A 17,225-nucleotide genomic window follows, 5' to 3' on the forward strand; every position below is an offset into this window, starting at 1 on the left:
CTTGCTCAAATCTTGGGAGCAAACCTTTAACTCAAAACATCTGTGCCTCAATCAGAACTGCTAGTCCCTCTCACACTCTGCGCCTCTCCCCCAGATGGTCTGAAGTGAAATAAACCCTTCCATTATGATGACCAAGTGGTGGAAGCCTGAATAATCTCATTCATTTCCTCAAGAGTTGAATTCAATCCCAACTCATTTGATTAAACTTCATCTTACCTGCTGAGGTATCCGGCTTGCAGGATACAGACGAGACGGAAGCAGGTGGGCCAGGCTTGGTTGCTGCTCAGGGATGGTGTTGGAGTGCACTTCCTGCTGGGGAAACTGTGACAGAGACTTGCACAGTCCCAGAGCGGAGCACACCACCTCTGGTTTCTGCCAGAGACCAAGACACAAAGTAAGCACGGAGCAAACTGCGGCAGAAACTTCTCACAATCTCTTGCTGACCTGCAAAAATACAAGCTGCTGAAAGAAAGCAGGTCAGCAGTATCCGAGGAGGGAGGGGAGGTGGACAGTCAACATTTCAGTTTGAGATCCTTCCCCATGGCCAAATGGTCAGTTTGGGTTCAGTAAGTTTTGAAAACAGTGAACACATGCAGTTAAGTTGACACAACTTTTCTTCCTAACTAGTCTTTCCTCTTGGTCCGTCTCACAAGCTTGCATGGATTTCAGGTGGCCTGAACTGTGTACAAGTGTAATGCCATCCTTTCATAAAGACCCAAGAACTAGGATCAGGAGTAGACCATCTGGCCCATTGAGCCTGCTCTGTCATTAAATAAAATAAGATCACAGCTGACCTGGCTGTGTATTCAGCTCCACTTACTTGCCCTTTCCCCATAATCTTTAGTTCCCCTGTTATGCAAAAATCTGCATCTTAAAAATATATTTCATGAGGTGACCTGTGCAGCTTTTCCCTGGGCAAAGACTCTCAGATTCACTACTCTGTGGGAAAAGCAGTTTCTCCTCATCTCTGTCCTAAATTTATTCCTCCGAATCGCGAGCCTATGTCTTCTAGTTACTAGTTGAAAAAATTTCTTACCTCTGTCTTAATTATCACTTTCATAATTTTATATGTTTCTATAAAATCCCCTCTCATTCTTCTGAATTCTAGCAACTCATTCTCTCCTCATCCTAATACCCTCACCTCTAGGATGAACCTGGTGAACATCCTCTGCACTATCTCCAAAGCCAGTATATTTTTCCTCAAATACGGAGACCAGAATTGAACGCAACACTCTTCAGCCTCAGGACTCACACTGCCAGGTTCAGGAACAGTTACTACCCCTCAACCATCAGGCTCTTGAACCGAAGGGGATAACATCAATCAACTTCATTTGCTCCATCATTGAAATATTCCCACATCCAATAGACTCACTTTCAAGGTCTGGATATTTCATATGTTCTGGATATTTATTGCTTAATTACTTATTATTATTTTTTCTTTTTTATTTGCACAGTCTTGTCTTTTGCGCACTGGTTGAACGCCAAGTTGGTGTGGTGTTTCATTGGTTCTGTTATGGTTATTATGCTATGGATTTATTGAGTATGCCCACAAAGAAATGAATCACAGGGCTGTACATGGTGACATAAATGTACTTAGATAAAAAATTTACTTTGAACTTTAAAAACTTTTCCTTCACAGTTTTAGAGATTTTTAATGGTTGTTGTCAAGTCCCATCCAAATTCATTATATAGAACGATCAAAAACTGAAGCAATAAACAATCTGCTGGAGAAACTCAGCAGGTTCAGGAGCATCTAGAAGAGGAAAGGAATCATCACTGTTTCAACGTAAGGAGCTAATGCAGGTTTAACCCAAAACAGCCATAATTCCTTTCATCGTACAGGCACAGCATGACCCGCTGACTTCCACCTGCAGATTTACTGTTGTTCCTGATTCCAGCATCTGCATTCTCTTGAAATTGAAAAGTGAGATAATAACATTTGAAGTTTCTCAGCACTAAATTGGGGAACAGATGCCCTTTTCGTTTTAGTGTTGAACACTAGCAATGAAGCAAGGAACGTTGGCCAAGGAGGCAACAACATTGAACTGCAAACCTGATCAATGGTCTTAGCCGGAAATGTCAACTCTTTATTCCTCTCTATAGATGCTGCCTGACTTGCTGAGTCCTCCAGTATTTTGTATGTGTTACTTTGAATTGCAGACACAAGATAATCTATCGTTCAATACAAAAAAAAAGCTATTTTTAAGCTTGGGTAGCTGCACATTACAACATCAGAAAGAGAAGAACCTGGCTCTAAAGCAGAACCAGTTTTGGTGGTTGCTAAAAATTGGCAAATGGTATCCAATTTCACACACCCATCGATGAGAACCAGAACAGTTTCAAGTTCCATTTCCAGCCCTTTTATGGCAACAGGGAAACCTGAAGTGAAGGTCACCGTTGCTTGCTATTGAATGAAGTGCTGGACAAAAGCAGAAATACAGACAATTAAATGCTGAACCCTGGAGTCACACACAAAATGCCTGAGGAACTCAGCAGGTCAGACAGCATCTATGGAGCGAATTATCTCAACTCAAGACGACGACTGTGAATTGCTATTTATAGAAGTGTGGGATGGTCACGAGCATACTGCACCATCAACAGTTACTCACCAGTTCGTTCTTGATGAATTGAAATGCTAGGGGAAGGTATGCATCAACATACTCATTACACTGGTCTGCAAATGATTTTATTGGGATCAGTGAGCATCCTTTGTGTAAAGCATCTTTCACAGCATCCTGAAAAATAGATAGGAACCGAGTAAACGGTAAGCACAGGGCACACAGGCAATGCATAAACGAGAAACACCATGGTCCGAATGACCCAAATCTCAAATCCCAGATCCCAGCATCTCAATCCGTGATGGAGAATTCTCTGCTCAACTCCCTCCATACTTCAACAAGTCCAGGAAGATCCACAGTGTGTCAGAGGAATTAGGGACAGATACGGGTGCAACTTAACCTGTCGAAACCAATATTGTGTTGTTTATCAGAAGTGCAGGCCCCTTAGCATTGTCGGGGATCTCTCCTATCCATCTCACAAATCCTTTGAAACCCCTACCATCAGGCACGAAGTACTGTAGCATTAGGACAACGACTGTCAGGACGGGAAAAGAGCTTCTTCTCCCAGGCTGACAGACTACTGAACTCACTGCCATCACGCATGAAAAGCCAATAGCCTTCATTACACTGTTTACTTTTAAAGTTAGTGCCATCAATACACCTAATGCTAAAAGTCAATCTTCTGGAATATATTTTATTATTTGTGGTAATATTAGTATGTGTTGAGTGTGAGTTACATGTACTATGTTGTACACCCTGCCTTGGAGGAACATTGAAACAACACACACAAAATACTGGTGGAATATAGCAGGCCAGGCAGCAAGGACTCTCCTACCCCCACCGATGACCCCTTCTCCCGTTTTCAACCCTCCTCCTCTTCATGGACACCCCGCTCTGGTCTTCTGCCTGCTCTGGATCTCTTTATTGCTTAAATAGATGCTGCCTGGCCTGCTGTGTTCCACCAGCATTTTGTGTGTGTTGTTGTTTGAATTTCCAGCATCTGCAGATTTCCTCGTGTTTGCTCTTTGGAGGAACATTGTTTCATTTGGCAGTACACATACTGTATTGTACGGCTGAATGACAACAAACTTGAACAGTAGCTGGGATTTATTTGCCTCGCCTAGTTTGAGTGATTACATGGAACAGAATGGAAAGAATCCTGTCCATCACTCAGGGTCTACTTTTAGGTCAGTCAACAATAGCACTCTGGAATACCGTGGGTTAACAGAGCGCTGCATCGACCGGATTGATTGCCTACACTGAAGTCTCTTCATGGTGACATCACCTCTTATTCACTTAAGGAGAATGAACAGGAGTTAACACCAGAATCCATTATCTCTCCCAAAAAAGGTTACATTATGACCGGTGTTCTAATGAGAAATTGGGGATATAAGAAAGTCATTTTGAACCTATGTAACCTCTGGCTAAAAGAATAATTGGGACTGAATAGTAATCTTTGAACTGAAGTAAGCTCTGTTTTCAGCAGTTAGCTAAAACCTGCTTACACTAGTTCTCCCTTGCAGAGAGACACAGAGTTTGATAACATTGTATATTGTACCCTCTTTGTTGCCTTTAAGGCATTTGTTTAGCTTTATTACATTTTAGCTTTAGTAATTTGTTTGTAATTATTTTCTAGTTAAAGTTAAGGTTGTTGAAAGTAAATTCGTTGTCTGTGATGTATCGCGGCATGCGATGATGTCACACCTGGTTTCGCCGCGTCTTGTGGGAAAATACCGGTTTGGAGATACGGGAAGGCGGGGGCTTGTGTGTGCAGGATCAGCGCGAGAAAAGTTTTCATTCTACGCACTAAGAAACATCATAGAAGCAACGTCGTAAGTTCATAAGATAGATATGTTGAAGTAAAAATGTTAACGCTGATTCTGTTAAAAGTAATGACGGTTGATAAAGTTTATTTTCTTGTGCTATTGAAAGCGTTGCTGGACAGTTTGTGTTGAAGTGTATTTAAAGCCAGTTGATGGTGTAGGTAGATTCTGACTGTATGTTGTACGTTAATGAGACTTTAATGTAAAAGTAAAACTACAATAAACTGTATTACAAGTATTTATGACATAAATGTGATGCCAAGAAGGAATACTAAATACTGTATCTATTTTGTATTATTTTATCAACAGTTTTCACCATATATTAATGTGGAAGAGTGAACAGTAAACGGTTAATCTTACCGCGATCGTGCCATTGACTACGGTTTACCTCGGTGTTTAGTTCAGAGTTCTTACACCTGAGCGAGAACACTACACCCTCATTGAATAGGGGAAAGAGGACTCACCGATAAGGACTGGACAGCATATCCATCTGTAATTAAGCCTTGATCTAAAAGACTCTCTCATCTGTAACTAAGTTTCGCACCAACAGACTTGGTGGGTGTACCAGTTCAAATGACATCCTGCAACAGTAATGTATGGGGCTTACTACTTATAAATATACAGCTGTAACTGGAGAGAGTGGGTCCACCTGTCTGATGGTGGCAGTACTTACATGCCTCCCATTTGACAACTGGGTCTCAGACTCCTGCGGGAGGGTGCGCAATAAACTGTGGTAACTATGAGAAGCTGGTCTCCTCGAGTTTTGGCTATTATTAAATGTGCGGCCCATACCTGCATGTCTGACCAGGTCACTAAAGGCAATGCTTTAGCGGATACGACAGCTAAAAGTGCGGCACAGTCCTCGGTAGTTGTAGTTCCCTCGGGTTCCCATCAAGCAACCCTCTGTGACTCAAGCAGGTCGGGTATGACAGACATGCGGGAAGTACATACCTTTCAGGGGGACGTCTCCGAGGAGGAGTGCGAACTGTGGTCCCAGATGGGGTGCCAGAAAGACCCTGACCTAGGTTTTTGAATCACCCCAGTGGGACAGGTTTGTGTTCCTACACAGTTTTTAAACCAATATTGGTCGATTATATACATAATTGTACATACCTGGGAAAGGAGGGAATGGTTGGTAACCTGTACCCTGCACACCGGCTACGACACCCTTGCCTGGAGTACATTGCTATAGATACTGCTTAGGTACTTATAGATGTGTTTAGTAGATGGATTGAAGCTTTTCTAACTACTAATAATACTGCTATGACTGTTGTGAAGGTATTATTATGGGAGATAATTCCCAGGTATGGCCTGCCAGAGATGCTGAGCTCTGACAATGGCCCACACTTTGTGGCAAAAGTAAATGAAAGGGTATGTAACAATCTAGCTTGAAACAATTCCACTGTGTACACCACACATGGGCCGCTGGCATAGTGGAAAGAGCCAATGGCACTCTGAAGAGTAAATTGGCCAAACTAATGGTGGAGACTGGACTCACTTGGTTGAAGGTCCTACCGCTAGCCCTATTCTACATGAGGGTTATCCCACGGGGGAAAACAGGGTTGTCACCAGCTGAAATCATTTATGGACGGCCTATGAGGACACCCTGGCGACCAAGACCTTGTGTACCACTGCTCCCAGAAAGTCTAGCAGCAAAAACTGGAAACGCATACCCTGGGGGAAGAGATGGGGAAATATATATGCCAACTAACCAAAATTCTCAAGCATTACATTCACAGGTACGACAGGCTTACAAGGAAGAGAACTACCCTTCAGAGAGGAGTGACTATCCCACCCTAGAACCTGAGGATTTTGTCCTGATCAAGAACTGGGATCGAAGAAACTCGGACCTCAGTGGAGAGGACCAAATCAGGTGTTACTGACCACTGTGGGAGTAAAACTGAAGGCGTAATCTCGGTGGATACATTGAACAGCCTGCAAACGTGTTACTGAAGGAACTGAGTAAGACTGGGTGTGACATCATCGCATGCCGTGATACATCACAGACAACGAATTTACTTTCAACAACCTTAACTTTAACTAGAAAATAATTACAAACGAATTACTAAAGCTAAAATGTAATAAACCTAAACAAATGCCTTAAGGGCAACAAAGAGGGTACAGTATACAATGTTATCAAACTCTCAGTGTCTCTCTGCAAGGGAGAACTAGTATAAGCAGGTTTTAGCTAACTGCTGAAAACAGAGCTTACTTCAGTTCAAAGATTCCTATTCATATTGGTTGACAGTGGTGTCCGTGCTTATGCCTTTGAGAGGGCTCACTCCGGCATCTGGGGGCCCCCATGTCAACACCTTTCTGTCTCTCTGTCACACAGGTAGAACTAGGGGCCTGCTGGACTTGTGCCGGAATTCCGCAGCATGGTAAAGCATTGATTCCAATGTCAGTAATCCCAGAGGGTCTCCCTTCCTGGGCTTTCTCAAATAACACCCGGGGAAGTGAGGCGCGGAACTGTAGTCCAGTCAGAGATGACTGTGGCTGACAGTGTTTTGAGGGATGGTATCTCAGGCCCCCACCAAATGGAACCTCATATACTGGGAAACATGCAACCTGGCCATACCCGCAGGTGCCCAGCAGCGGAGTAGTAAATGCCACCTGTTACTGTAACTTCCAGAGAGGGAAAAATGCATTTTTTTCTGGGAAATAGCAGCTGTACCACCTATACCACTGCAGACCCTCCCCAACCAGTAAATAGCACCCACTGGGTGTGTGGAAATCGGGCCTATATATGACTCCCAAGGGAAACTGCCAGTAGATGGAATCCACATAATCCCAGCAAAAGGTGGACTGGCTGTTGTTACCTGGCATATTTAGTACCCCATCTGAGAGTCATGGCCCAGCTGCAGGATCACCCCCATTGGCTTAGGCAGCGGAGAGGTATAGCTGAGACTGAGCAATTTTAGATGATCCTCTTATGGAGTAGCCAGGAATTCACAAGAGATAATCAATTTGGCTGCAGCACTTGAGGAGCTGGCCAACAATACTGCAGGGGCCCTGACACAAACACAGGTATAAGAAATATCCACTGAAATGATTGCAATCCAGCAAGCAGTCCTACGGAACCAGATGGCCCTTGATTTCATTCTGGCAGGAAAAGGAGGCACATACGCCATTATAGGGAAAGAATGCTGTACCAACATACCCTACGAATCTGGTAACATGTCATCCCTTTCTGAGCATATAACCCAGGAAATACAAAAAATTCATAACGTAGGACAGAGGTTGCATGGGTTTGGCAGCAGGACAGGATGGTGGTCGTTTGGGAGCTTCTTCAGGGATATCGGATGCTATTGCATTATGGAAGTATTGTACTTTTTGTAATTGCTGTCATTCTTGTACTGTGACGCTTATGGCCACTGGTGGCTAGCTGCTTCAGCTGTGGGATCCGATTGTAACCTTTGGGTCCCGAGAGTTATCATGAAATGATAAAAAGGAGAGAATGAGGAATTGGGGATATAAAAAATCATTTTCAACCTGTGTAACCTCTGGCTAAAAGAATAACTGGGACTGAATAGGAATTTTTGAACTGAAGTAAACTCTGTCTTCAGCAGTTAGCTAAAACCTGCTTATACTAGTTCTTCCTTGGTTTGCAGAGAGACACTGAGGGTTTGATTGTACCCTCGTTTGAATAGGGGAAGGAGGACTTACTGATAAGGACAGGAATGAACATTCATCTGTAATTAAATCAGGGTCTAGCAAAGGGAATAACTGATGAGGGCTGGACAGCACATCCATCTGTAATTAAGCCTTGATCTAGCAGACTCTTTCATCTGTAACTACGTTTCACACCAACAGACTTAGTGGATGTACCAGTTCAAATGACAGCTTGCAACAGTAATGTATGGGGCGTACTATGTATAAATATACGGCCTGTAACTGGAGAGAGGGGGCCCACTTGTTGGATGGTGGCAGTACTTACATGCCTCCCCTTTGACAACTAGGTCTCAGACTCCTGCAGGAGGGTGTACAATAAACTGTGGTCTCCTTGAGTTTTATTCAGATTCGACTTTAACACTACCAAGAGTTAAGGTAATCTGGGGACCCTTTTCCAACCCTAAACATTTAAGTACTTTGATTGTTAGTTGGTGTTCTGACAATGGATGATGGATTCCACCCCCCCCCCCCCACCCCCATTATCCTCATTTCCCTTGAAGGGGCAGATACCCAGATGGGTGCTAACACTCTGTACTTTCACATGTTCTCTCAGTGGCTACTTTATTAAGTCATCTGCTCATTTGGACCAAACATCAGAATGGGGAAGAAACATGATTTTGACCGTGGAATGGTTATGTGTGCCAGACGGGGAGGTTTGAGTATTTCAGAAACTGCTGATCTCCTGGGATGTTCATGCACAACAGTCTCTAGGGTTTACAGAGAATGGTGTGAAAAACATCCAGTGTGGCAGTTCTGTGGGCAAAAATACCTGTTAATGAGAGAAGTCAGACAGGTTCAAGGTTCAAAGACAGCAGTAATTCAAATAACTACATGTTCCAACAGTGGTGTGCAAAAGACCATCTCTGAATGCACAATGCATCGAACCTTGAAGTGAATGGGCTAAGGAACAGCAGCAGACCACGAACATACACTCAGTAGCCACTTCATTAAGTACAGGAGGTATGTACACTGCTATGCTATGCCAGTACACACAATGGTGAGGATGGGCTTCTGTAGATCCCGAGCTCCTTTAACACTTGTTCTAGCAAAGTATGAGGTGGTAAATGAGCAGAGGAAGCAGCAAAGTTACACTCATTGTGTACCAGCATCCGCCAGATTGCCATACTATCGTTGCTCCTTTGAAAGGTTTGTTGGCAACTCTAAGAGTTGGCTGAACATTTTAAATGACAGCTATCGATGTTCACCCAAAATACTGGTTGTCTCCACATTCTGGCCAGAATGAGTTGGAAGTGTGACAGTCAAGGGTACAGTACCTGCACAGGCTTTTCCTTCAGCATAGTGACAATCTCCCCGAGAAACTTCTTACACATTTCACAAAGGTCAGCCCCCTGAAAGAAAAAACAACACGAACATGAATCTTAGTGCTTTGTGCTGCTTGGGATGCAGCCTTACACGGGAGACAAAATAAGATGTTAACCTATTTCCACTTGGTCCTATGTTCTACTTTCACCTCTCTAGGGTGAGCACTGGGTACCATGCTTAAAAAGGCTTCCTCTCATAGGAGACGGTGAGATTGGACAGATTTACTGACTGTGGCAGCACTATCGAGCTAGTACTTACAGCCTTCCAAAATCAACACCAAATTCTCCAGCTTTAGGTAACTCATTCTTTTGGTCTGTATCAGAACTGCCGTTAAAGCTCAGATTTTCTTTATTAGTCTGACCTGCTGGACGTGTCTCACTACCTTGTTATTACACAGAAAACACACGGAGATACTCCCACATTAACTCATTTAGTCTCAAAGATTAAGATTAGAGATTAGCTTTATTCCTCACAGAGTGAAATGCGTGAACGACCTAACAGTCTCAGGGTCGTGCTGGGCTGTCCGCCATGCTTTCAGCATCAACGTAGCAATGCTAACTTACTAATGCTACTCTGTATGCCTTTGGACTGTGGGAGGATACTGGAGCACCTGGAGGAAACCCACGTGTTCATGGAAAGAATGTATAAACTCTTCACAGACAGCAGTGGGGACTGAACTGTGATCGCTGGTGCTGTAAAGCTTTATGCTGCTACTCTACTCTACCACCTGCCAGAGATATTCACTTTGTTCTACCCATTTCCCACCCCCCACCTTCTCCCCTACTCAAAACAGACACATTTTCTCTTTCTGACCTTAAACATCAACTGCTTTTCTCTCTACAGATACTGCTTGACCAGCTGAGTGTTTCAATATCATTTTCCTACTTTCATTTCAGGCTTCAGCATCCACAGCTGTTGTTTTTTTTTGATTTTCACAGGTCAGGAAATGTTAATTCCACAGAGTAGTTTTGAGAAAACAACCAATGGGTGAAATGTTAAAGGACATTGAGTTTTGTGGGAGAAGCTGATGACTAATGGCACACCCACTGCAGGGTGATTCACGTGCCTCCCTCCCCCACTCCCCAGAGGGTTCTGGATAATGACTGGATTTTCCCAACCCTCGGAGGCAGAAGTCATCTGCTGGTGTCGCTGCCAACTGCACACCAACTTCAACAAAGCCAGGGTTCATCTGAAGCACCGTTCAGCCATGCCGTGGTCCAAGCAGGAAGTCGAGGACAAAAGAACATGTGACAATTCAGGAAGGGTTTGGGAGCTGGGGTGGGAAGGTCAGTGGAACCATCGAACCTGGAAGATGCTGTAAGATGAGCAACAGCTGTCCAAAATGAAGAGCATCAAACGTCAAAACTACCGACATTGAGAGGGTTTGGGGGAGTAATAGTCAAGCCTGAACTGCAAAAGGCAAGTAAAGTGCCAGAGATTGAAGTTGGAGCCTGTTTGGCACCATGTTCCAATGGAGACCTTGTTATTACTTCACTATTTTGTTTTTGATAAAAATAGGAGATTTAGACCACAGATAGCTGCTCAGTGTAGCTTTGTAGTACTCTTATCAGTCTGTTAAAACGTTGTTCTATTTTCACAACTTTTACTTGATTAATATTTCAACTTTTTGATCCAAGCCGAGACCTCCCACTTCATGATGTCTCCGTGGGCCAAAACTCCAGGACCCTTTGTGCTCACTACTGCTTCGCCCAGTGGCTACTTTTCAAGCACTTATGAGACTCTGTGTATCAGATGACAATAAGGCAGTGAAGTACATTGGTTGAGAAATCAGGATTGGAACCTTTGGGTTGGTACTTTAAATATCAGACGTCCATTAACTGTAATTGGCACAAGGTAATGGTCAATGTGCCAATTTATATCAGGCATTCAGTGCTATAGACTCCAGAGGAATCATTTCTACAATCACTTTCAACATTAACCAGCCACATCACTGTACTGTAGAGTTACATATAGCATGGAAACAAACCTTTTGACCTAGCAAGCCCACACTGACCAATTACACCAATCAAACATAAATTCCACAGTAAGACACACAAAATAAACAGTCAATGTTTCAGGCTGAGGTCCTTCACTAGGACTGGAAAGAAAGGGGAAAGAACCCAGATTAAGGAGGAATACAAGCTGGAAGGTGATAAATAGGTGAAACCAGGTGGGGGAGGGGGATGAAGTGAGAAACTGGGGGGAGGTGGGGGGGTGATAGATGGAAAGGTAAAAGGCCGAAGGAAGATGAATCTGGTAGAGAGGAGAGTGGACCATAGAAGAAAGCCAAGGAAGGGCACCAGAGAGAGGTGATAAATAGATGAAGAGAAGAGAAAAGGCGAGGGAGGGGGAGGGCGGGAGAGAAATTGCCATAATTTGGAGTTATCAATGCTCATGCTATCAGGTCGGAGTCCACCCGAACAGGATAGGAGGTGAGGTATTGCTCCTCCATCCTGAGAGTGGCCTCACCAAGGCAGTAGAGGAGGCCATGAACTGACATGTTGGAATGGGGAGTGGAATTAGAATGTTGGCCACCAGGAAATCCTCCCTGTTGATTAACATTAACTCAATTTACAATTCACCCTTCATCCTCTTTAACCCTCCCCCAGATTCACCTGCACAACTTGGGTCAATTTTTACAGCGGCCAATTAACCCACCAACACACAGATTTGAAATGTGGGAGCAGACCCATGGAGTCAGAGGGAAATGTGCAAACACACAAACAGCACCAGGGATCAGGATCAAACCCAGGTCACTGAAGCTGTCAGGCAATGGCTCGGTGAGATGCATTTCCGCAGCTTCCCATCTAAATTCACGTTGTATTCAGCCAATGGAATGAACAAATTCCAGAAAATATAGTCCTCTGCTCTGTACCAATGCACATCATGTTTAACACTGCCAACAAGAGATAAGTGTTAAGGTAACATAATTTCCTTCCAATCCCCACACACAATAAAGTTAGGGGCACATTATAAAATTTAATAGTTTAAAATTCAGTGTTTATGATTAGAACGGAGATAGTGGAGGAAGATACGAAACAAGGCTGGGAAATGCAAAAATTAAACTGGGAAACATTAAAAATAGCAACTGCAAGAAAGATATTTAATCAGTAAAATGGAGTTCTTTCCCCACAGGAGATGAGCAATCCACTTCCCTAGTCTAAGAATATTTGTATCCATTGGATCTTTATAAAGAGAGAGATGAGAAGACTTCCTGGGACACAAAGATTGCTGCTAACAGAAATTATGTATCATAATTCACTGAAGCGAAGTATTTTGTAGGTGGAAACAGGCACAATATGAATAAAAGAAAATCCTATCTGGTTCTGTGAAGACTGAAGAAAGTTTGGAGAGCCACTAGGCTTTTGTCATAGGGAAGATTCTGATGGCCCTGCAAATGCAAAGCAGCAAAATTCTGGCTGAGGAAGACAAAAGGTTGAAGAAGCTGCAACATACAAAGCTCTGGTTGGAGGGGAATGCACCGTTGACGTTTCAGGCTGAGTTGCTTCAGAGTTCATGATGAGTTCAAGCTTATTAAGGGTAGATTCGAAGAGATCAACTCCCATGAAAGCAATTTACCCAAATCAATTACCACTTTTAATAACCCAAAGAGCAGTAATGCAGATTTGAAAGTGTAGAGTACACGACAAGGCATCAGTTACATATATTAGCTACTGATACCACAGACAGCCTTCCTCCACTAAGAATGGGTACACTCACCTCATTTGGCTCTCTCCATTTGGTCTGAAAACAATGCTGGACTGTTCCACACTGTAGGGCGCTCTTCAGGTCTTGACAGTAATATCCTGGGCCTTGAGCACATTGTGCATTCTTCAGCTCAGAACTAGACAAAACTAAGATAGAAAAAAGCAAGAGTCATTGGTTCGCCCAAAGCATCAGAGAATTATTCTTTGGTTGACCCTGCAATTTCCTCCGTTACCTCTCCCAATGCCTTTTTTTGAGAGAGTGTCAGCATAATTATTGATCTGTATAGGGCAGCATACCGACCTTAGGAAGAATACATTGGCTTCGAGTAGACTTGTCAGAAGCCAAGAAAACTCACCAACCCCTGTATCCCAGGAAGCTAAAGAAATTTGGCATGTCCCCATCAATGTTACTAATATATAATCAAAACATTAAAAGATCAGCTTTGTTTGTTACCTGTACAGTCGGCCCTCCTTATCCACGAAGGATTGGTTCTGGGACCCCTTGTGGATACCAAAAAATGCGGATGCTCAAGTCCCTTATTCAACCTGTCTCAATGTGGGGACCTTAGGACCCAGCGGAACCCCAGCCCTTATTTAACCTTAGTGCGGTGGACATTAGGACCCGGCGGCGCAACTCTGAACCCACAGTGTTTCTGTTCACGAAAATAATCATGATCACGATTGAAAATAAGGTGGAAATAATAAAGCGATTGGAAATAATAAAGCGATTGGAAAGAGATGAAATGCCATTGGTCATTGGAAAAGCATTAGGTTATAGTCGGTCAACGATCGGAACAATTTTAAAGGATAAAGTGCGAAAGGCCCTGCCCCGATGAAAGCTACAATTATTACTAAACAGCGCAGTGGTTTAATTATTGGGTTTTGGGTTTTTGATCCTCCACATCAACCCGGCATGGATGGAGAGTGCACTCAGAGTGGTCTGTCACTGGATCGAACTGAGGAACTTCCGTTCCCGAGCCCGGTGCTGAAACGTACGTTCTTAAGTGTTAAATATGCATAGAAAGATAAAATAAATACTTATACTAAGACAAACATTTGACTAACTGATGCTAAATAATACTGGATGTACTTGTTCCGACTTAATTAGTAAGAGAACTTTACAATTTTTTCGATCCCGATCCACTATAACCTACGCACATCATCCCGTATACATTAAATTAGCTCTAGATTACTTATAATACCTAATACAATGTAAATGTTATGTAAAATTGTTGTTATACTGCATTGTTTAGGGAATAATGAGAAGGAAAAAAAAGTCTGTACGTGCTCGAACAATAAGGGCTGGAAGAACACTTCTGAGTTTTCTCCATTTGCGTTTGGTTGAATTCGCGCATGCGGAACTCGCGGAACTCGCCGACTGTACACCAAAACATACAGTGAAATGTGTCATTTGTATCAACAACCAACACAGTTTGAATATTTGTTGGGCACAGCCCACAAGTGTTGCCATGCTTCCAGTGCCAACATAGCATGCCAACAATTTACTAACCTTCACTAATCCGTACGTCTTTGCAGTGTGGGTGGAAACTGGAACACCCAAAGGAAACGCACGCAGTCACGGGGGGAGCATACAAACTCCTTACCCAGTGGTTTGTAATTGATGCACCACAGAAAGCAGCCTATCAGAATGCTTGTTAAGGCATCTGCTCTGCACTTGACCACAAAGCTACACATTTATGGGCACTGCACAGGCCTTCGCAAAAACCAGCCTCCTCTGTCCATATTTCTCATTCGCTCAGTAAACAGCCAATGACCCCTCCTACCCCAGATGTTCTCTCTGTTCCCCTCTCCCATCGGACAAAAAAAGCCTGAAAGCACTTGCAATACAACCAGGCTCAAGGACAGCTTCTACCACACTGCTAAACAATTATTGAATGGTTCCTTATCTCTTGATCTCCATATCTACCTTGTTTTGATCTTGCACCACATCATCTACGTACACTGCACTTTCTCTGTAGCTGTTACACTTTATTCTGCAGTTTGTTATTGTTCTACCTCAATGTACTGTGTAATGACGAAATCTCTAGCAACAGTGTACAAGATTAACTCTTATAGTGGTATAAACACAATAAAGAACTAATTCCAACTCTGAGTTAAATTGCAAATGGAGAATTGGTATATTAGGATTTGATTTCTTGGAGTTTTGAAAATGATAGGGCCTGACTGAAGTTTTCAGGATATTAAAGGGAAGTTGTTGGATATATTAAATGAGGTATTTCCATTGGCTGGTGCACTTGGGATCTGCACCAGTCCAAAACCTGGATCAGAGCTGGCTGGATTCACTTTGGAAACAAAACATTTCCTTTTTAGTCAACAATGGATCCAAGTTAAAATTGCTCAAGCTAGAAACTGAAACTCAGATACTTTAATTAGCTGAATGACTCATGAGGTTATTTCACAGGTCAGTAAAGGCAGGATAAATACAAGGAAGGAAATAAGCCTAGTAATGTTACCACACCCCTCCAATCCTCTTACTGGACACTTGCAGCACATGTGGTCTGCAGCAGGATCACTGGATGGGCACTGTTGCAGAGCACAATGGAGATACAAACAGGATTCATCAGATGATGTTGTGGATGAGGAATCTAAAAGGAGAGATCAGATCGCAAAGGGAGCAATAGAAGGATTATTATGAGAATACTCCAGTGAACTAAATGCACCTTCCCAAGATCAAGGTGCACTTCCTAGAAAGAAAAAGAGGAGGGAACGCTCTGGAAATGGGAGCGGATACATGAGACCTAATTTCAAGGAATTAGCGAATTCAGAGATATTCACAAGAAATAGAAAGACAAGAAGTTAAAAAGGAGAGATGGAGAAAGACAGTGAGCAAGACCGTGAAAGCAATTGAAAGCAGTATAGAGAAAGAAGCCAGGACTGGGGGAGAGAAGCAACGATCACAGTAGATCTAGAGAGCTTGTTCTGTATACCCACCAGCCTCTGTAAAAAAAAAGTGCCTCCTTTCTCCTTTAAATCTTTCCCCTCTCACCTAAAATAAGACCACAAAGCAGAGTTAGGCCATTCGACCCATGAAGTTTGCTCCACCATTTCATCATGGCTGATTTATTACCCCTCTCAAACCCATCTCCTGCCTTCTCCCTGTAACCTTTAAAGCCCTTACTAAAGATCCTATCAAATTTCCGCTTTAAATAATTTGACCTCCACAGCCAACTGTGCCAATGAATTCTACAGATTCACCAGCCTTGTCATCTGTTTTAAAGGAACGTCCTTCAATTCTGAGGTGGTGTTCCAGACAACCCCACTATAGGAAACATCCTCTCCACATCCACTCTTTCTAAGCCTATCGATTTTCACTACGTTTCACTGAGATCCTCCCTCATTGTTCTAAACGTCAGCAGTACTGTCCCAGAATCATCAAACATTCTTCATACACATCCATCCTATAGTTTTAAACTCCTCTACATTGGGGAGATGATTATAACTATCTATCCTTTCTATCCCACTCCCTCCCCATCTTCTTCACTCCAGGGAGAACAGTTCAACTTTTTATTCTCCCACTGCTGCTTTTGGGACCTCAACTGTCATGCTTTCTCACATTAAATAGGAGTCGGAAAGGGGAAGTGAAAGGTAACATGCAAATGCAGTTATCCTCAGGCCCAGCACACTGTACAGCAGCAAGTCAACAATTCTGGCATGACCTTAATCCTGGCCAAGAAAGTGTCAGTCTGGGCAGCTAGGCCACTTTTTTTTTCCCAAAGTCGAAATAAATTTGTTATCAAAGTACTCATGTCACCATATACAACTCTTCCAGTCAATGATCAGATTTTAAGTTTTGCCAAATTTCTCTCTTTTTTCAATCTTTTTATTGATCTTTTAAAAAAGTGTGTACACAAACAGGACAATATCTCTAGTATATACATCAATAACAGTACATACAGAAGTAAAATAAACAGTATCAGAATTACACATAGTGTTGATCTACAAAGTATAAATTTGATATCGAATGTATAACTCTCCTCTTATCAATTTATGAAGAAAGGAAGGACTATTAGAAATTTTTATATAAAAGAGTAAAAAAACCCACTATTCTAAACAGAAAAAAAAAGGACTGGGCAGTCCATCCTGAGAGAAAAACCAAGAGAGACTCTCTGATCAAATCCAAG

General features: G+C 42.8%; 1 protein-coding gene across 1 annotated transcript in view; it reads right to left on the reverse strand.

The window, feature by feature from the left end:
- The window catches only part of LOC132391215 (prosaposin-like), a 52,708-nt gene that overhangs the window by 26,186 nt on the left and 9,297 nt on the right, over positions 1 to 17,225 (reverse strand). Inside the window, exons 2-5 of the mRNA XM_059964122.1 lie at positions 13,097 to 13,230; positions 9,328 to 9,402; positions 2,610 to 2,735; positions 217 to 372 (exon numbers count right to left, since the gene is read on the reverse strand). Of these exons, the coding sequence (XP_059820105.1) occupies positions 217 to 372; positions 2,610 to 2,735; positions 9,328 to 9,402; positions 13,097 to 13,230 (491 nt within the window). The remainder of the gene's footprint in view (positions 1 to 216; positions 373 to 2,609; positions 2,736 to 9,327; positions 9,403 to 13,096; positions 13,231 to 17,225) is intronic.

This window comes from Hypanus sabinus, chromosome 1 (assembly GCF_030144855.1).
Source record: "Hypanus sabinus isolate sHypSab1 chromosome 1, sHypSab1.hap1, whole genome shotgun sequence".
Classification (NCBI taxonomy): Eukaryota; Metazoa; Chordata; class Chondrichthyes; order Myliobatiformes; family Dasyatidae; genus Hypanus; species Hypanus sabinus.